This window comes from Spermophilus citellus (genome assembly GCF_964194105.1).
Source record: "Spermophilus citellus genome assembly, chromosome: 11".
Taxonomy (NCBI): Eukaryota; Metazoa; Chordata; class Mammalia; order Rodentia; family Sciuridae; genus Spermophilus; species Spermophilus citellus.
Genome location: NC_138192.1, coordinates 38,143,723 through 38,163,232, shown reverse-complemented (window position 1 = coordinate 38,163,232; position 19,510 = coordinate 38,143,723). Strand labels below are relative to the sequence as shown.

The 19,510-nt window shown below is 58.7% G+C and overlaps 2 protein-coding genes across 7 annotated transcripts in view; one reads left to right on the top strand and one right to left on the bottom strand.

The window, feature by feature from the left end:
• The window catches only part of LIMS2 (LIM zinc finger domain containing 2), a 37,332-nt gene extending 33,128 nt beyond the window's left edge, over positions 1–4,204 (top strand). For 4 of the 5 annotated variants that reach the window (XM_081261835.1, XM_081261833.1, XM_081261832.1 and 1 more), the window contains exons 5-10: positions 1–150; positions 824–974; positions 1,788–1,880; positions 2,620–2,668; positions 2,815–2,890; positions 3,391–4,204. In XM_081261835.1, coding sequence (XP_081117961.1) covers positions 1–150; positions 824–974; positions 1,788–1,880; positions 2,620–2,668; positions 2,815–2,890; positions 3,391–3,538 — 667 coding nt within the window. In that variant the 3' untranslated portion in view covers positions 3,539–4,204. Of the gene's footprint in view, positions 151–823; positions 975–1,701; positions 1,881–2,619; positions 2,669–2,814; positions 2,891–3,390 lie in introns of all 5 variants that reach the window. The other variant, XR_014018081.1, reaches the window with a different exon arrangement.
• A 127-nt stretch (positions 4,205–4,331) lies between these two features.
• The window catches only part of MYO7B (myosin VIIB), a gene marked incomplete at its 5' end in the record, with an annotated part of 67,489 nt that continues 52,310 nt past the window's right edge, over positions 4,332–19,510 (bottom strand). For both annotated transcript variants that reach the window (XM_081261830.1, XM_081261831.1), the window contains 20 exons: positions 4,332–5,219; positions 5,609–5,728; positions 5,925–6,008; positions 6,174–6,290; positions 6,599–6,784; positions 7,309–7,415; positions 7,829–7,916; positions 8,219–8,332; positions 9,224–9,329; positions 10,213–10,368; positions 10,790–10,932; positions 11,129–11,324; positions 11,453–11,583; positions 12,556–12,737; positions 13,380–13,543; positions 14,467–14,593; positions 14,683–14,800; positions 15,930–16,097; positions 17,062–17,289; positions 17,885–18,058. In XM_081261830.1, the coding sequence (XP_081117956.1) occupies positions 5,118–5,219; positions 5,609–5,728; positions 5,925–6,008; positions 6,174–6,290; positions 6,599–6,784; positions 7,309–7,415; positions 7,829–7,916; positions 8,219–8,332; positions 9,224–9,329; positions 10,213–10,368; positions 10,790–10,932; positions 11,129–11,324; positions 11,453–11,583; positions 12,556–12,737; positions 13,380–13,543; positions 14,467–14,593; positions 14,683–14,800; positions 15,930–16,097; positions 17,062–17,289; positions 17,885–18,058 (2,811 nt within the window). In that variant the 3' untranslated portion in view covers positions 4,332–5,117. The remainder of the gene's footprint in view (positions 5,220–5,608; positions 5,729–5,924; positions 6,009–6,173; positions 6,291–6,598; positions 6,785–7,308; positions 7,416–7,828; positions 7,917–8,218; positions 8,333–9,223; positions 9,330–10,212; positions 10,369–10,789; positions 10,933–11,128; positions 11,325–11,452; positions 11,584–12,555; positions 12,738–13,379; positions 13,544–14,466; positions 14,594–14,682; positions 14,801–15,929; positions 16,098–17,061; positions 17,290–17,884; positions 18,059–19,510) is intronic.

Here is a 19,510-nt window from a genome sequence, read left to right as displayed (position 1 = left end):
GCACCTGTGCCGGCCTTGCCACAACCGTGAGAAGGCCAAGGGCCTAGGAAAGTACATCTGTCAGCGGTGCCACCTGGTCATTGATGAGCAGCCCCTCATGTTCAGGAATGATGCCTACCACCCAGATCACTTCAGCTGCACCCACTGTGGGTAGGTGCCTGTCCTGTCCCTGGGGTGGGGGCAGGTGGACAGCCGTGGCTGTCAGAGAGCAGGGGTGGTGGGCAGTGCTGAGGCAGGAGAGGTGAACCAGGTGGGCAGAGAGGGTGTCCACACCATGAGGTGCAGAGCTGCAGGGAGGAGGTAGAATGGGGACCGGGAAGTGGCTGGGGCCGGAAGCTCCTCTCTCCAGGACTCTGTTCAGGGGGTAATTGAGACTTGGGGGGCGAAAGCGGGAGGTTGGTCCCTGGACTGCAGAGACCATGGCTGAGACGGAGCAGAGAGGTAGGGGTGGAGAGTGAGGTTGGTGCTGGTGTGGGAGAGGGACGAGGAGTTATTCCCTCAAAGTCTCTTCTGGTCCCTTCCGTGCCTGTCCCAGACACCCAGTCTGCTTTGGAGGAGGAGGGAGGTCTGAGAACAGACCTGCCTCTCAAAGGGCTGATGGGGCAGAACACAAGGGCCCTTCTGCCAGGCCTGTGGGGGAATTCTGTGCTCCAGGGCCTGTCTGGGGCTCATACAGGAAGTCTCCAAAAAAACCAAAGATCAGAGAGTTTCGGCTCAGCCTGAGTGGGGCCTTTCAGGGCACAGTGCCTTTGGGCTAGAGAGGCTGGAGTGACCCTGCCAAAGGTCAGGGGTGACGCCTGGAGGAGTCTGTGCTGTCTTCCAGGAAGGAGCTGACTGCCGAGGCCCGGGAGCTGAAGGGTGAGCTCTACTGCCTACCTTGCCATGACAAGATGGGGGTCCCCATCTGCGGGGCCTGCCGCCGGCCCATTGAGGGCCGAGTGGTCAACGCGCTGGGCAAGCAGTGGCACGTGGAGGTGAGACTGGCAGTAGCATGAGGCTTCAGGTTGAGGGGTGCCCCCATTCACATCCCCCTTCACATCCCAGCCCATGCTGTGCATTGGCTCCCGGAGAGGCCCACCCTCAGGAAGCTGCCTCTCTTGTGCATGGCCAGGGACCGCAGCTGTCCATAGGCGCCGGAGACCTGAGCCCACAGGTCTTGGTCAGGCAGCCACGTCCACCTTTCCTCTTCCACCTCCTGCATTTCAGAGGATTCCAGAGTTGGCCAGAGGCATCCCAAGGGTTATGGTGGACAGAATCAGCCGTGTGCAGTCTCAAGGAGACGAGGCACTAGTAGGCTGCCCAGATGTGCACACTGGGGTCACCTGGAGCTCTTGCCCCTGGACCAGGGCTTTAGTGTTCTTATAGACACACTTGGAAAGGACGTTTGTGTTCCCCGGTGGCCTGGCCATCTCTGTGTCCAGAAACTATGTATTGGGTGGCCTATGAGAGACTGTGGGCCATGCTGCCCTGACCCAGGCCCTGGCCTGTGCCCCTGGGGGAGGTGCATCCTCACCTATGAAATGGCTACAAACTGCCTATCAGTGACCCTGTGTCTGGAGGACACCACAGAGGCACCCTGCAGAGAGCGGGGCAGCTCCCACCCGTGAGAGGCCACCACACTGCAGCACCTTGCCAGCTCCTGGCTTCCGGGGAACCCCAGGCTGGGAGAGGACAGTGACGAGGGATGTCACTGTGTTCAAGGAGGACCAAGGAGTCGCCCTTCCCTCTGCCTCCTGGGGTCACTGCTCTAGCTCTGACACCTCCCCAGCCACCCTCTCTCCTCCCAGCACTTTGTCTGTGCCAAGTGTGAGAAGCCATTCCTGGGCCATCGGCACTATGAGAAGAAGGGCCTGGCCTACTGCGAGACCCACTACAATCAGGTAGGGCTGCAGGGCAAGCCTGCAGCACGCGGGTCTGGGTGGACAACTGGGGGTCGCAGGGGGTCTGGGTGGACGGCTGGGGGTCGCAGGGGATCTGGGTGGACGGCTGAGGGTCGCAGGGGGTCTGGGTGGATGGCTGGGGGTTGCAAGGGGTCCAGGTGGACGGCTGGGGGTTGTAAGGGGTCCAGGTGGATGGCTGGGGGTCGCAGGGCATCTGGGTAGATGGCTATGGGTCTCAGGGGCCTGAGGGAGGTGGGCTGGGACTGTTATGTGAGCAGGAAAGGCTGTGGGCAGTGCCCTGAGAGCCCGTGGAGGGGCTGAGGCCAGGCCTGAATCCCAGCTTAGACTTGAGACATGAGCAGCTTTCTCTGCTCAATGTACTTATTTAAAAACTGTGTGTCTGTGGCCGGTACCTGTTGTGAGGACCCAGCCAGATAACAGTGTGTGGTACCAGGCACATGGGGTGACAGCCAGCCTCCTCTTCCTTAACTACTGCTCTGGTGAATAGGTGGGGGCAGCCCATAGCCCTCCTGGTCACCAGCAGGAGCGACAGCACTCTTGGGGGGCAATGCCTTAACCTTGTTCTTTCCCAGGGATGGATGTAGTGGGCCCTGTGCCCCCACCCCAAGCCTGAGGCTGTGCCTGGTGGGAAGGCTTCAGGGGATGCCTGAGAGTGGCCGTGTTGGGGGGCCTCAGGCTGGGGTCTGCAGCCCGCACTGATACCCTGCTCTGTCCACAGCTTTTTGGGGATGTCTGCTACAACTGCAGCCATGTGATCGAGGGTGATGGTGAGGCCCCTCTGTCCCTGAGTCCCTCCCACCCCTACCCCGCTCTCCCTCCAGGCAGTGGGTTCTGCAGCTGCTGGCCCAGCTGGCTCTGGCTTTGCACAGCTGGGCCTGCAGCTGACCTGCTAAGCCCCCTTCTGCCCTCACAGTGGTGTCTGCCCTCAACAAGGCCTGGTGTGTGAACTGCTTCTCCTGCTCCACCTGCCACAGCAAGCTCACCCTGAAGTGAGTCAACCTACTGCCTCCCCCTGCAGGGGCGTGTGGTGGGGGCTCTCTGTAGGTCCTTTCCTTTTCTCATCCAGTCTTCCCTCACACTGTGGTGGTCAGGCCCCGAGGATGCCAGGGGCAGCCCAGGCAGATGGGGACAGGTCCCAGGACTCCAGGGTATGGTGAGGGAGGGGGTAACACATCCACAAAGACTCTGAACTCTTGGCAGGGGAGGACATTCTAGCTCAGGGGACAGCATATGAAAGGCAAATATGTCAGGGAAGCCTGGATGGGACTGTGAGGAGTCCAGTGATTTGGAGCCCAGGCTTCCATGGGAAGTAGGGAGCCATAGAGGGTTCTGGAGGGTCCGAATCTGAGAAGCCTCCAGGAGGGAAGGAGGCCCCAGGCCCATCTCCTTATCCCCATGTGCCCTGTGGCCAGAAGCAGGCCCTTGCTGCCTCTGGCTCATTATCTGGGTTCAGAGTCAGTGGGGCATGAACTGCTGGCTTCATCCCCAGGAACAAGTTTGTGGAGTTCGACATGAAGCCCGTGTGTAAGAAATGCTACGAGAAGTTCCCGCTGGAGCTGAAGAAGCGTCTGAAGAAGCTCTCAGATCTGACCTCCCGCAAGGCCCAGCCCAAGTCGGTGGATGTCAACTCTGCCTAAAGGCTCCCCAGTTGCCTGGCCCCATTCTCCTGGCCGCCCTCCACTTCTCCACTCTTTCCTTCTCTCAGCCCGGTCCCCTGGGCCTCCCTCCCATCTGGTCTGGGTCTGTGTGCTCCAGCACCTCCCCCCTTGGCCATCCCTCTCCTTCCTCTTCTGTGTGGAGGCCTGATCCGCACCTGACAGCCGCTTCCACCTGTGCCCCTGACCTGTCCTGCTCTGCAGGGGTCTTCTTGGCACTCACTCTGCTATAGAGCCTCATCCCAAGTGGCACGTGGAGCACCCACGGCCATCAGGCCCAGGCAGGAGGAAGCTTCTGGGGCTGGGGACACCACTCTTCAATCTCACAGTCACTCAATCACGTAGGGTCCCTCTGATCATCCTGGGCCGTGCCCACCCACAAACCGGCTGGAGGGACGTGGCCCCAGCCCCTCCCTGACTCCAGGACCCTCTCTGACATCTTGTCTCGGCTGCCCTCCTCAAGCTGTGGTTCCCCTCTCCTCAAACCCAGGATCTACGCTGAGCCTCTGGGCATGGCCTGGGGGCCAGGAGGTGGTGGAGTGAGGGGCGGCTCTCTCCCACTTCCAGGGCGGACCCATCCTCCGTGGCCAGCCTAGACCTGGCCGTGGGGCTCACCTTTGCACAATGAAGGCTTATTCACGTGCCCACCGTGGCCTGTGTGGTTTGTGGTGTCAGGGGTGGGGGGAGTGGGGTCTCCGCTCATGTGGACCCCCTGCTGCTGGGGTTACTAAACACCAGACAGGCAGGCAGAAGAGGTCAGGGGGGACCCAGCCCTGTCTCAGGCCAAGCCGACAGCCAGAAGGCCAGCCAGGAACCGTCAGGCAGGTCACAGTGGTTATGGTCAGGGTGTCAGGTGGTCGATGGAGGCTGAGCTGAGGGGTCTCTGAGATAGGTGTGGGGGGGTGACAGAGGCCTCCAAGCCTTGTATCCAGCTCTACCCAATGCCTGGGCACAGCCTGGCCTTATCACAAAGTCAGCTACCCAAGAGAATGCTGGCCCCACATGGCCTCCACCCCAGCCTCCCATGGCCTCCACCCCAGCCCCCCTGGAAACAGTGCACATGTCCCTGTGTCTTACCGTGGGGGAGGAGGAAAGCGCAGGGGGTCCTGGAAGGAGGAATCTCAGTGAGAATACCCTGTGTCCAGTCTGAGGACAGGAAGGAAGGGCCAGCAGGAGGGAGAAGGAGGGAAGAAGGAGAAAGTGCACATGAGGTCATTCCTGGGGAATGCAGCTGTCACCGGGTTTCCTGGAGAAGTTGCAATGCTCTTTGCTTTTACTGGAAGAGACGCTGTGGGGGGGGGGGTCAGTGCCTCCCAAGCCTGCTGTCCACCTGTTACTCGGCCTGTTACCTCAATGACACGCTTCCACTGATCCATGAAGTTTTATTAAATGTTCAGGGGGAGGGGTTCTCTCGGTCATCTTGCATGAGTCTGGAGCCAGAGACAACCTCTGGCCTCCATGGTCAGCACTCAGGAGACAGGCACCTGAGGGAAGTGGGGTGTGTGCAGGGGGCAGGCCCTGAGTTTATACCCTGAGGGATCCTAAATTGGGCAGGTGGCTGTTAAGTGCTGGCCAGGGATGGGGCCCGGGGGCCTCTTTGTTTGTTCACAGCTCTCAGGAGCTGTTCCACGTAGGATGTCAGCAGGTCGTCCATCTTGTAGCCCTGAATGGGGACAGGTTTGGGTCAGAGGCTGTGGGCACGGGGAGGGCAGCTGGGGTCTTGGATGCGGGGACCTGGTGGCATCCAGCATTTCTGCTGCAGCCACACAGTGGGGAAGGAGGGCCCAGCTGTTGGGGTCCCCTCTGTCCTGTTGGGCCTGATTTCCCTCCATGCCTCCCCCAGTGGGCCCGACGGCACGGATCCCTGCTATGAGGTCTTGCTGCAGTGGCTGCCGACTGCTGGCCCTCAGGATGCACCTCATCTCCCTGCGGGCCTCTGTTGGCCCAGCATAGCCCTGAACACCTGATCCCTCATGAGGTGAGGACGGGAAGACCAGTCCTTGGTGCCCGCGGGTGCTGTAGATCTGGGTGGGCGACAGGGCCTGGGCTCACCAGAGAGGTCTCACACAGCAAGCGCGTCCCCCGGCCCAGGCTCCCCAGTGCCATGTGGAAGTAGGTGCTACCACTGCTCCAGCTGGAGATCTTAGTGAAGGGGTAGGTGGTGAGCAGGTCCTGTGGGCAGAGAGGCAGGTGGGCAGGGACCACAGCCCGTGGGTTGTGCATACCTGAGTGTGCGTGCGTGCATGTGTGTGTATTGGGGGACGGGAGGGCAGGCATGGCACACCAGACTGGTGACTGCAGCCCCACCTGCACAGGGGTCCTGGGACCCTGGTGACCCCCAGCCCTGCCCCAGGACCTGCTGTTCTACCTTGGTCTTGGGGTGGATGAGCAGGACCCCGTGTCGGTTGATGGCGATGAGGACAATGTCTGGATAGGACGGCTCTGAGGTTTGCTGGAGAGGGAGAGGCACGATGGTCACAGCCCAACCCAGAGGCCAGGTGTCCACTTTCTACGTGCTCACCTGGGGCACAGGCATACCTGTCATACCTGGCAGTCAACCCCACCTGATGGGTGCTTGGGGTCAGACTGAGCGAGGCTTGTGTGGGGCGAGGCTCACCTTCACCTCAAAGAAGGCGGACCCAAAGGTGGGCCACCGGCAGATCCACTTCAGGAAGGCCACCTTGGCCTCCTGCACGGTCTTGTCTTTGTGCTTATCACATTCCACAAGGAGGCTCTGGGGGAAGACAGGGCCAGTCAGGGCCTGAGTGGGGCTGTCCTGGCCAGAGGGGATTTTTCCTTCTGGACCTAGATGCCCCAGAGGCCTCTGAGGCCCTGGCCAGAGTGGCGCCCATCTGCCTGAGGGCCAGTCTAGGTGGAAGGTGGAGCAGCTCTGTGGATGGGGGGTTGGGATAGGCATGGTGATCAGCCCCCCTCCCATGCCCAGCAGTGTGCCCACTGCATGGGGGGGCAGAACCGGACACCCAGGTGGGGTCCCTGGTAGGGCTGGCAGCCTGAGGATCCCCTCCACAACCCAACAAGCACCTTTTTCCACTCCTCGGAGGACATCAGGCGAGTGAGGTTCTCGGGCACCAGTTCCCTCAGGATCTTGGGTATACTAGCCAGCTGGGACCGGTCATTATCAAACCGGGCCTTGTAAATGAGGCCCGCCAGGTGGACAGCGTCTTCCCGGGAACACTTGTGGAACCCACGCAGGTACTTGGGCAGCTCCTGAGTAGTGGACATGCTGGGCCTCAGGCTGCTGGCTTATCTCCCACCTTCATGAGCAGGTGGGGGTGCTGGGGTGTTAGCCTGCCCCCATCTGGGAGAGACTGAGCAGGTCAAAGCTGAGGCCCTTGGTAGTTTTGGAACATGGGAGTGACCCTTGAGCCAGGACACAGCTCCCTGACATCCTGCCGTGGTGGCCACGGTGCTCTACCCACATAGAGTTGGTCCGTCAGGGCACCGGCCAGTACTCCACAAGCTCTGGGACCTTCTCTCCTCACCCCCTCCAATCCCGCTGCAGGTAACAGTGCAGTTACCGTTCCCAGATGCTGCTGTGCTCTGTTCCTGGCTCCAGAGTCCTCATGGGCTGGACCTGCCCACTTCATGGGACACTGGCTGGTGCCCTGGGGCAAGGCAGCCCTGCCCTGGCCTCAGCCTCCCAGACTCTCAGGGAGGATGTGGGATGGAATGGGAGTGGAGCCAATGGCCACAGGTGGGCAGGGGTTGGGTCGGGGAAGCCTGCCAGGTACCTGATGGTAGTGGAGTATGGTGTCTGCATTCACGTCCTTCCCTGGGGCCACGTTGATCCACAATTTCCGCATGAAGTACACCTGGTAGGGGAGTGTCACGGGGGCCCCTGGACGAGGGGCAGTAGTGGGCACCAAGATTGTTCCAGCAGGTTCCACAGCCCACTCCCATGGCCCAAACAGGGCCAGGCACCCCTGTTCCCTGCCTCAGCACACCTCCTCCCCGCCCCACTTTGCTCCTGCTGCCACCTCCTTTGGAAAGTCTCACAATTTTTCCTCCCTGGCCTCCAACTCTTCCTCATCTTTCAAGAGTAGTGTGGGGGCCACCTCCTCCAGGAATGTTCCTGGACCTCCCCTTGGGGTTGGGGCCTGTCCACTACGCCATCTCTGTGTCCAGGGGCATATAGGACAACGAGTGAATGAAGGAATGACCCCAGGGCCATGCAGCAGTGCTGGAAAGGCAGATAACCCCACGTTCTCCCCTCCATCCCAGCCAGTCCCCCTGCCCCTGAGACCCCCTAACCTTCTTTCTGGGGCTTGTTCTTCTTTACCCAGTCAGACATATGCCTCAAGGAGTCGAAAAAGAAGTCTCCTTCTTTCTGGCTGATGACCTGGGGTTGGGCAGGGACAGATGGCAGGAAGGTAGTGTGGCTTCCAGGGAGACCCTGTGGGACTGGGGTCCAGTGGCCATCTACTTAGGCCTGGTAAGCTGGGTACACTGTTGGGGTTGGAGTCACCCAGGCCAGGGGTGTGTGAGGCCAGGGCTTTAGCCCCAAGACCCACCTTCTTTCATCCTAACAGCCCAGCTGTGCAGTAATGGGCCTGGCCCAGCACAGCCATGCCAAGAGGCTGAAGTCCACCGGGCCCCATAGGACCCCTGCCTGCCCTCCCTTGGCCTGCCAGGCCAGCACACCTTGTCTGAGATCTTGATGAAGAGGCTGCAGCCTTCCCAGGAGGCCAGCTGTAACCTGGTGGCGATGCTCTCACACACGTCTCGCACCCGAGTGTTGGCGCCCACCTCCAGCATCTGGGCAGAGAGATGGCAGGTAAGGGCCCCAGGCCCACGGGAAGCCTCCCCACGCAGCTGTCTCAGGGCAAGGCACAGCCTGGGAGCGCCCTTCATGGCTGGTGCTTTTGGTCCTTCATGAAACTCAGGCTGGGCGTGCTCTGGGCTGAGAAGGGCAGGCCTCCCTCCCAATGTGATCTGGAGGGTCACATTGCTTAGTCACAGCACTCACTGTCTGGGGACCCAGGGGGCCCAGACTTTGAACTTGCTGTGAGAGTCCTGCAGTCAGACCATGAGAAGTTTCCATTCTAGGGACTCAGCTGTCCCCAAGGCCAGAGAGACCAACTTGCCAACAGGATGTGAAGATGGTACCATCTGCCTTGGTTGCTCAGTCCCCTGGGCCCGCCTCCCTTTGCTGCCTCTTGCCAAGGGTCTCTTTGTCACAGCTGGGTCCTGATGGACTCCCAGTGCCCTCCATTCTCCTGAGCCGCCATGGCAGGCTCTGTCCACGAGGCACATCCAAAGCTGGCACCTGCTCACCATTGCCCCAGGGACCGACCCTAAGCCCTGGGCCTCAAACTTGCTGCCCACACTTCTGGTCACCAATTTTCTGTGTTCTTGACCTGGTGTCCCCAACTTACTATTTTGGACAGTCCCTACTTCCAATTGCACAAGCAGCCTCCCCCATGACCCCCTGCCCTCTGTATCTGTCCTCTGGGAATCTGCACCCCTGTGTTCCACACCCAGGCGGGGCCTGCAACCCAGGTGGACGGTGTGGGAGGGTGAAGGTGAAACCATCTGCTTCGGACTGGACAAGGCTCAGCTTGGGTGGCCAAGGAGCCTGCACAGTGGCGCGGATGCCCCACAGTCTCCTGAAGCCTGAGGCTTGTGGTACCAGGGTGGGGTACTAACCTCGTTGGTGTCATTGGGGAAGTAGATCTTGTGGCATAGTCGGGAGACATTCTGCTCTGCGGCCTCCACCTCCACCTGATGCGGGGGCTGCTTCCGAGGTCCTGTCCTGAGAGAGACAGTGCATGCTGCAGATACTGTCCCTGGGCCCACCTTGCCCTTGCCCCAGCCACCAGCCTCCACTTGGACCCTAAGCCAGGCTCCAGAAACAGCCCCTGTGGTGACTTCTATGGGGGTTCAGGGGGTGTGGTGGGTTCCTCATCCCAAGGGGCTGCATCTGCTAGGTGAGCTCAGAGGAAGCCATGATGGAAATAGGTCACCTCCCAGATGGACATACATGAAGAAAGAGGAGCCTGTGCCAGGAGCTCCTGGGGGAAGCAATGCGGGCAAAGCCAGATGTGTCCTTATTCTCATTCAAAAGTGCATCAGGCAGGGGCTGAGGATGCTCATCAGGGTCTCTCTGAGAGTGCCCACCTCCCTTCATGACAGCAGCTGTCATTGACATGTGGCCAGTCAACTCCCCCCACTCTATGGCCACAGGAGGCCAAGCCAAGTGGAGGCAGGTGGTATGCAGGAGGCTCAGGACAACCTAGGAAGGACTTCTGACGGTGGAAAGAAGGGAGGGGTCCCTGATTTTAGCTACCCTGGGCTGGGTGGGAACATCTAGGTCACCTTGGCCAGTGTCCCTGTGTCCTGGTGGGCAGTGGTGGAGCAGGTGAGCTACAGATAAGATAGCTATGACAGTCCTTTCTGACTGCCCAGACCTCACTGTGACCTTTAGGGGCCTCATCCTCTGTCTCCTTTCCACTGTCTTGGGGCCTCGTCCTGTCTGTCCAGACTGACACCGGCTTTTGGAGAGGATTCTCAGTCCATCCTGCTGATGGGTCTCCCTGCTGACTGTGCTCCTCCTGGAGGGCTGGTCCAGGTCCCTCTGCACCCTGGCTTGCTGTCCCAAAGTTGATGCTCTGGGGGTCTGGAGGTGACCGGCTCACCTCAGGACCTTTTGGATGCGGCGGCTGCAGTCAGGGGCCAGCAGCTTCTTCCTCCGAGTGTCTAGGAACTTCTGGGCATGGGGCAGCAGGGCCTTGCCAGGTGGGAAGAGGCCTGTGCAGAGCCACAAGAGCTGCCAGCCACGTTCCTCGCTGTACCTGGGGAGGGGGGGGGATGGTGGTGGCCATCAGCAGGAAGGGCTCCCTCCTGGGTCCCAGGCCAGGCAGGCAGCTGGGGTAGCAGAAATGTAAGACCCGCCTGGGTCTGGAGGTCTGGGGGCCTGGCCAAGGGGAGGACTCAGGGGGACACCAGCAAGGCTACTGCCTGATTTTGTAGACCTTTCACAGCCTAGAGATGGAAAGGGGTACCATGGTGTCCATTTTGTGGACAGTGAGGTTCAGAGAGGCTGTGGCCTGCTCAGGTCACAGAGAGAAAGGGTGGAGCGGGCAGGGCACAAGGTGGGACTGTGCCCTCCTGTGCTGACCCCCCTCGGGATACCAGGAGAGCAGAGCTGGGGCCTAGGAGGCTGGATGAAGGCTGAGGGAGCCAGCGCCTTCCACCCGGCCACCCCTGGCAGACCTGTTGGAGTTCTGGGTCAGCTGCTTCAGGATCTGGCAGTAGACCTCATCCTGCAGGGCTGAGTCCTGCAGGGGCAGTGAGAAGATCTGATCTGTGAGCTCCAGGGTGGGCCAGGCCTGCCGGGAGGGGTAGTCCCCCATGTACTTGAGGATGGGTGCAGATGTCAAGGAGAACAGTGCTGAGGGGTGGCCCTGAGCTGACCCCCTGACCAGGGCTAGCCACTGATCCCTGGTCCCACACTGACCCTCAACCCTGGCCCCACACTGAGCTCTAAGCATTCCTTTGGTGAGGTGACGTCTGGCCCCACCCATGGGGCTAGGAGGGGACACACAGGTGCACACGGCATGTGGTGAAGGCCGGTGGCTGGGGAAGGATATCATGGAAGATCTGGCAGGCGGCGTCCCGCAGGTCAGCTCTGTCATGGATGCGCTTGAGCAGGGGCTGCCTCAGTGGCTCCAGGGAATAGGCCCACAGGTGGCCCCGGGTGCGGGCCAGGGGCATCATGGCTCTGCTGACCGTTTCCTTCTCTGGGGTCCTGTCAGGGACGCAGGCTGGAGTGAGGGCCTGCCGTGAGGCCTGCCCTGCCCAGTGCTCCCTCCCTGTCCTCATCCAACCTCCCAGCCATGGCTTCCCCCTGCCCTGGGGAGGCCAGCAGGTGGGCACCTGAAGAACTCGTAGGAGAACTCCTCCAGGGTGTGCAGCTTCTCCTTGGGCTGCTCCTCCGGCAGGGGCTCTGAGGGCTGCTTTTCCTGGGCCGCCAGCTTCCGCTTCTCTGGTGACATGGCCAGCAAGCTCTGTAGGGGGAACAGGCTGTGGGCATCTAGGAGACACTGCCCATGAAGCCCTTCCCATCATCGTCTCCTGGCCTGGTTGCCTCTTGGACCTGGGCCTACCCTTCTGCTTCTCTTGCTTTGTGACCCCAGCACAGTGACTCAACCTCTCTGAGCCTGGTTCCCCCCCCCCCCCCCCGCCCCGCCACGGCCCTCATAGGAGGATTAGTGCCATTGGTGTAGAGCCCAGCCCATCCTGCTCTCAGGGTGTGGCCACTTGGGTTCTCTCAGATTTCCTGGCTCTGTTCTAGGGTACCTCTCCTTAGGGACATCCCTCACTTTGGCCTTGTTTGCCTGGTCCACCCGCCACCAACCGCAGGCCTCAGCACAAACATCTCTCCCTCAGGGATGCCCTCCAGATAGGACACCCCTCCCCTCCGTTATCTGTTTCCATAACAACCAGTGCTGCTTCTTGGTAGCACCTGTGTATTTGCCATCAGTTTGTTCCAAGGTCTGAAGTCTCCCTGAGGGTGTTGAGTTCAACCTTATTGCCAGCACAAGGTACACAATTGGCACTCAATATATGCATGCTAGAATGCCTGCCTGCTCCTGGCTTCCTGTGAGGCTCCTCTTAGGGATTGGGATAGGGTGGATTTCGGGGCAGAGGAAGACTTGGGTACCCTGGGGTCACAGTTTAAATGAGGCTGGGGAAGGATAAGTTTGTCCCTAGGACACACCCATGGTAGGAGACAGAGAGGGAGTGCCCATGTATTGAGCACCTATTAAGTGCCAACTGCTGGGCTGTGTTCTGCATAAATATTGTGCCAGCTTTATGATCACCCCTGGGGATGCAAAGGGCTGGCAGAGCTGCCCTGGTGCCCAGTGGCCCTCCTGGTCCTCTGTCAGGGTGTGGGCGACTGAGCGAGGCCCCCAGGCAGACATCTCTGAGCCATGTCTGCAGCATCCCAGGTGAGCAGAGGTGAGCATGTGACCCACCAGCAGCTGGGATGAGGGCTTGTTGGGCGTTGGGATGGTGTAGAGGCAGGCGGTGGGCACCAGCCCCGTCTTGCCAGTCCTGTCGTTCTGGCCCAGGGTCCAGCTCTCAGAGGCGAGCAGGGCCTGCTTCTTGGTCAGGATTATCAAGTCCCCCTTTTTGAAGGGCAGGAGGGTGACATCATCTGCCGGTCACACACACACACAGGAACAAAAAGAGCAACAGGGTAACGCATTTGGGATATTTCTCACTGCTACGTACCGCCCTTCCTCTGCATCCCAGAGGGCCCCCCGTTCTGAAGCCCCTGTACTATGTGTACCACTGTATTGCTTATGAATGCCTGGCTGACCAGTCTGGGCTGGGCAGAGGCCCTGGGGCCTTGTCCCACCTCTGCCTTCACATGGCCACAGCTCAGCTCTCTCTGGGGTGCCACAGAAAAGTTGTGGCCAGGAACTAGACTCTCACCTCCCTGAGCTGTGTGACCCTGGGCAACATACCTCCCTCTCTGAGCTTCTAATTCTGGGTCTGTAAAATGGGATCATGAGGTGGCTGTGGGATGGTGTTCAAAGCCGCCAGGAGAGGGTCAGCCTTGCCAGTGCTTCTGCACACCAAGCAGCCTTGGAGGGTCGGAGGCCACCTCCTTGAACCTCCTCAATTTGTGAAAGAGGAAACAGAGGCTGAGAGAAGGTGGGGGCCCTCCCTTCTTCCCTCTGTGTCCCCAGGCCTTGCTCTGTGCCTGGTGGCTGCTGTGACATGGACATGGGTGAGCCACCTCCTCACTGGTCCCCAAGTGGCCCCCCACTGTGCCTCCCCGACCAGTGGGCACCTGTGGCCTTCCTGTCCTGCAGGGCCATGGCGAACACGGACCTCTCCTTCAGGCCCTCCAGAAACAGGGCCACCAGCTCAGCGATGGCCACAGAGCTGGGGGACACGAACTCGTACTCTTCGTGCAGTGTGGAGAGCAGCAGTCTCTGCCCTCCCTTGGCCTCCCTAGGGGACGAAGGGGACGGTGTGACCAGAGGACTTCTCCCCGTTTCAGCCCCTCAGCAGCCTAGAGGTGACCCTCCAGGGTGACGGATGAGGAGACCGTGGCTGCCCGAGGGCCACTGGCTGGGGTCTGAGCCCAGGGTGGCCCAAGTTCCAGAATCCACTGTGGGCTGGCAGACGGGCAGAGCTCAGGGCCCTTCAGGTCTCAGAGGCTGTGTGGGGTTGGTTCTGGGCAGACCACCAGGTGGCCAGTAGGCAGGGACACCACCAAGAGTGTTAGTGCTGGAGAGAGCCACCCGCTCTGGGGGACCCTGGCGAGCTACCAGGTTCTGTGTGCCTCAGTTTACCCAATAGGTAGAACAGGTAGTGCTGCAAGGACTTCACGGCATACAGGAAAGTGCCCAGTCAATCTTGGAGAGTGGTGGCCAGTGTGTCCCTGGGGCAGCCCAGTGGTCAGTTATAATGGGGTGCTTTAACCCAGGGGTACTCTGGTAGGACAAGGGCAGGACTTCCCGAAGGGCTTGGAAGAGTTCCCATAGATGGGAGACATGGGGTGGGGTTGGGGAGGATGCCCCTAGCACTGCCCGGTACCCTGCCTAGGCCCCGTCCCTTGCTCCTCTCTGAAGTGACCTATGTCCTCTGTGACCAGTTCTCTCCCATGGAAAGGGAGGGAGCCTGCCACATGAAGCTTTCCAGAAACGCAGGCCTCCGTGACCTTTCCAGGTGGGTCTGAGAAGCACAGTTGGAGGACTTCACCCGCAATGTGGCCTGATATGGGGGCGGGCTCCCAAATCCAGTGGCCACTAGACATGCTGATCATTATCCATTCCAATGACCACCCACTGCCCCCCCATCTTTCCAGAGCCCCCAGGGACTGAAGTTGGGAAGGGAGAGATTTTAGGGCCTCATCCTTTGGGAGCTCCCACCTGTCGGTGACCAGACCCATGATCTCTGGGAAGGAGAGTTCCAGGAGCGCCCTCTCCCGCTGATCCAGGAAGTACAACCCCTTCCAGTTAATAGCCAAGATCAGCTGTGTCTTGGGGAGGCGGGGACCTGGCCAGAGGAGACCGCAGAGTGAAGGCCATGGCTTGCCCCAAGGGTGTGCAATCCATATCCACCTTCCTCCTATCAGGGACTGTTACCAGACAGCGTGGTGACTTCAAAGAGCCGGGAGAAGAGGAGTGGCCACTGCAAAAGGGCAGTGTCCACCACCTGCTCCTGCACAGCCAACGTCGTGGCTCGGGTCTGGGTGTACGGGGCCTGTAGGAGATCGCAGGCATTATCTCCATTCTCCCTGCCTCCCCTAGCTGATCCCTCCCCAGTACTAAGGTGATTATTTGATGGGTCATTCTGCAAAACCTCTACCTAAAGGAAGCCGGGGCTTGGTCAGGGATACTGGAAGTGGAAGGTTGGCCCAACTCTATTAGAACCTCTAGGAAAGAACCCTTAAGGAAGTGATTTTGGGAAGTGAGAGGCCTTCCCCTCATTAGAATCAGATGCCAGAGGCTACAGCCCATGTTGGGTGGAGCGGCTCTCAGCATAGGTGGGGCATGCATGCCCAGGTGCCCAGGGCCCCAGCTTGGGCTTGTTTTATCTATGGATCTGTGTCCTGCTTCATTCATGCGGGGTCCTTCCTGTGTACCCAGGTCCTGGGCATTTTTGTTTTTCTTTTCTGGACTTCTGCGTATTTGGGGGCCTCTTGCAGGAACCTCCATCTTTATCTTCTCCTCTAGTTCCTTCCTCCTTTAGCATGCCTCTCCCCACCCCCCACCCTGTTCTCTTCCCATCTTTATTGCTCTGTGCCTATAACTGGCTCTGAGGTCCTGCTAACCTTTCTTTTCACTTTTTGTCAGATCAACAGTTATTTCTCTTTTTGCTACTTTAAAAAGTGGCTGGGTAATATTTGTATACTGGCTTTGGGAATAAAAATGGGTACATCATATCTGAAGGGTGATTTGGCCATATTCAATGTGTATGTCCAGTATTTACAATGTCCATACACTCTGGCCAAGAAGTTCTCGTGTGCCTGGGGGCAGGAAGAGGGGGACCCTGAGGACAGGCCTGGTGCTAAGGCAAGGTCATGGTCAGCTGTTAGCCATGGATGCTCTCTTGTGCCAACAGGCCAGGGCCCAAACAGGCACCGCAGTACAAACCAGATAAAATGGGGAAGGAGAAGGGGTGAGTGGCAGGGGCCATGATAAGGCGTTGAACTGCATGAACCTGTTTAAACATTGCATCTGGACTAAACTCTCAGGTTTAAAACACCCTGTTTGGCAGTGGGTTGGGGGTCATGGGGAAGAATTCATTACCTTGGCAAACCTAGTCCACCCCTCCCCCAACCGCCACCACCCTCCCTGAAGGAGAACTGAGCACCGGGGTGCAGGCTGACCTTGGTATGGGCATCAGTGACAAGGCTAGCCCACTTTTCTGGGGGCTTGGTCTTGTACAGCTTGGAGGGGACACAGCCAGGCAGCAGCTCCTGGACAGCTCTACCCCTCAGGGAAGCACCAAGCTGCACGTAGCAGTGCCGGGCCAGCAGCTCCACCAGCTCTTCTTCCTGCATAGCCAGGGGTCAGACATGGAGCTGAGGGGAAGCGAGTGAGCCCACCGTCTCCTGTGATGCACCCACCCCGTGACCAGCTCTTGCCTCAGCACGCTGACCAGCAGATGAGGTAGGACAAGAGAGTGTCCTCAGCTGCTCCTGTTGGCAGCAGGTAATCCCAGTGACCTTGGCATAAATGGGTAAGGGCCCTTTCCCTGTCTTCCCTTGCCACAGGAGGCTGCCCTTCAGGGCTTCTGCAAAGACTCAGCCAGATCAAGGTCCTGTGTAAGGCACTTGCATGGCCCAGCATGGGAGGGACCCAGGTAGTCCTTCTATCTGGGAAACCAAAATCTTATAGAAATGGCCCTGCCATTCCCTGACCATGACCCTTCTAGAAAGGACTCTGAGATTTCCGTGCCTGCTGCTGGTCCTCTTGATTTGGCACAGGGAGGTTGGCACCTGCTGTTCCCATAACTTCAGTCACACCCTCATCTTCCGCCACCCTCAGTCACCCACAACTGCCCTATGCCAAGAGCTGTTGGCACTCCAGATGTGGACCCAAGGCTTGGGGAGGTATCAGGACTCCCCAAGTTCACACTGTCCCAGAGATGTAGACTGGGACTTGAACTCGGCTGCCTGAGCTCTAAGGTCATGTTCATGTTCCTACCACCAGGTCCTGCTACTCCATAAACAGTTACTGCCAGAGGTCAGGAAGGCCTGGAGCTTAAAGGCCTCAGATGCCTGAGCAAACCTGTGGCCCAAGGGAGGAGGAAATGGAAACCAGAACAGGAAGGGACAGTTGTATCCAGTGGAGGCCCCAGGACTTGTTCCCCTGTGACCACCTTCCTGCCTCTGCCCTCTGCCTCCTGCCCACCACTTTCTACACTGCTTCTGATCCTGGCTGAGGGCCCACTCTGTGGAGGATCTTCTGATGGCTTCAACCTGGGCCAGCCCTGGATCCTTCCTCAGGTCCCCTCACCTTCTCAAAGCTGTACTCGCCAGACCAGACTCCGTGGAGGACTTGCCGGTAAATGAGCTCGGTGCTGACAGGGTCCTCCTGGGAGTCGTGCCAGGGGGTGAAGAATTCCTTCCGGAAGTAGATGCGCCAGGGTGACTGGCGCTGGCTTGCGCCCTTCTCCTGGGCCAGTTGCTCACACTGGGCCACAGCGTCCATCACGTGGTCACGCCCGCTGCCCAGGGACCAGAACTGAGGACAGAATCCGGGGCAGTAAAGGTTAGCAGCTGCTGTGTGTCTCGCCCCACGAGGACACCCACCCTCAGCACAGCATGTGGAAGACAGGGACCAGAACTCTCAGGGCCCACTGTGGGCTGGGTGGATGCTGCTGAGTCCATTTGGACACCTGAAGGACCTCTCTATAAGGCCTGTCCATTGGTCCCCAAAACACCTCTCTGCTGGCCCCTTCCAACGGAGGCCGAGATGGATGCGGGTGTGATTTGGGCCATGACATGTTGGTTGGCTGACTGGTGTCTGTCCGAGTCTGAGGGTGAGGGCTGTGGGGGTTCAGGTGGGCTGGGCCCTGTCTGCTGCAGGAGGCTGCTGTGAGTGTGGGGGAAGTGACAAGGTGAGCAGCTGCTGGGCTGGGTGAGGACAGTTGCCTGTTGTCAGGCTGCCTGGTGTGTGTGTGTGTGTGTGTGTGTGTGTGCATACACACCCCCTTGTGAGTGTGTCTAGCAGCTAGGAGGAGGTGCAAGAGCCAGGTTGGTGTGAAGACCCCAGCTTCAGGACACTCTGGTCCAGGTATGGGGGGGAGGCCAGCAGCAGAGGGGCAGCGGGTGTTTACCTTGTCATACACAGCGACCTGGAGGGAGAAGCCCAGGTGATCTCTGAGGCCCTTCTTTTGGGCAATGTGCTGGCAGATTTCTCGTGATGTGGAGGCTGAATCCACCATGACGGTTAGGCTCTCCCCAGTCACCAAGATGACTTGGATGGGGATGTGCTTCTTGGACTTGACAGCCTGGGGACAGATGAGGACTCAGGCCCTCTCCCCTCGGGGAGCCTGAGCTCAGCTGTCCTGGAGCTCCCAGAGCCTTGGACTGGAGGTTAGTCCATCACCTTGCCCCACCTCCCTTCTCTCCTGACTGTCCCCCCCACCCCCCGCCCATCGCTGTGGGTTCCTGAGAACAGGACCTTCAGGGTCGGCCATGTCTCAGCATGCAGTTAACAACATTTAGGTTCATGGCTCCCGCCAAGGGCAAAAACAACATTGCCTGTACATCTGGTGATTTGTGGGCATCTCCAAGTTTGCCTCAGTATCCCTGTGGGCCCAGCCTGTATGCCATAATGGTCCACTTCTAGGTGAGAACCTGGTGCTTGGTAAGGTTAAGTGACTCAGATTCAGAAGGTGAGTCCTCCAGAACATTTCCAGGTTCTCAGATCCTGTGCACCACACTGTGAACACTCACAGCTACAAGTTCACCTACAATTCTAGGATGCATGAGAGAGAGCCCTGTGGACTTGGGAGGTCGGTGAGAACAGGGAGGAGGTATGGCTAGAGGTGACCCACAGGCCCCAGGATAGGACACTGCAGGGTCACATGGGTGAGCACCTTCCAGGCATGGGCTGGGACCAGAGATGCAGGCAGAGCCGGTGCTGGGGATGCCACCTCCACCCTGGCTCACCAGAGTGATCCTTTCTGAGGATACCTCAAGAACTCGTAGGTGTCCCAGCTGCCAAAACAAGTAGAGAGGGGCACCTGCTCCCAACAGCAATGCCATCACTTTCATGAAAGTGCAAATGCCCAGGGAGGAGTAACTCAAAACAATTAGCAGCCCTTTACAAGGCCATACCAATGAGTGTGTCAGATTTATTTTTCCCCTTCAATTAATAGGCCATAAGAGAATGTTTATAGCAGTGTAATTCCCAATGGCCAAGTTACAGAACCAGCCTAGGTGCCCGTCAACTGTAGAATGGATAAAGAAAATGTGTTACATATACACAATGGTGTTTTATCAACCATAAAGAAGAAGGAAAATATGGCATCTGCTGGTAAATGAATGGAACTGGAGAATATCACGCTAAGTGAAATAAACCAGACTCAGAAAGTCAAGGGTCAAATATTCTAATAGGGAGAAGCTAGAGAGGAAAAAGGAATAAAAAAGGGATCTTGTGAAATTAGAAGAAAAAACAGTAGAAGGGGATTGATGGGGAGGGAGGAGAGAGGAGAAAGGGGAGGTACTGGGAATGAAATCAGCCAGACCATGCTGTGCCCATGGATGATTGATTACAACACAGTGAATCCCACTTTTATGTATAATTATGATGCACTAATTGAAAAAAAAATAGAAGGGAGGCCAGCAGAGTCAAGAGAGCAGATCAGGGGGAGGAAGGAGGGGAGAGAAAGGGGAATGAAGCTGATTAAGTTATGTTATGTGCATGAATGGATGTGTCACAATGAATCCCACTATTG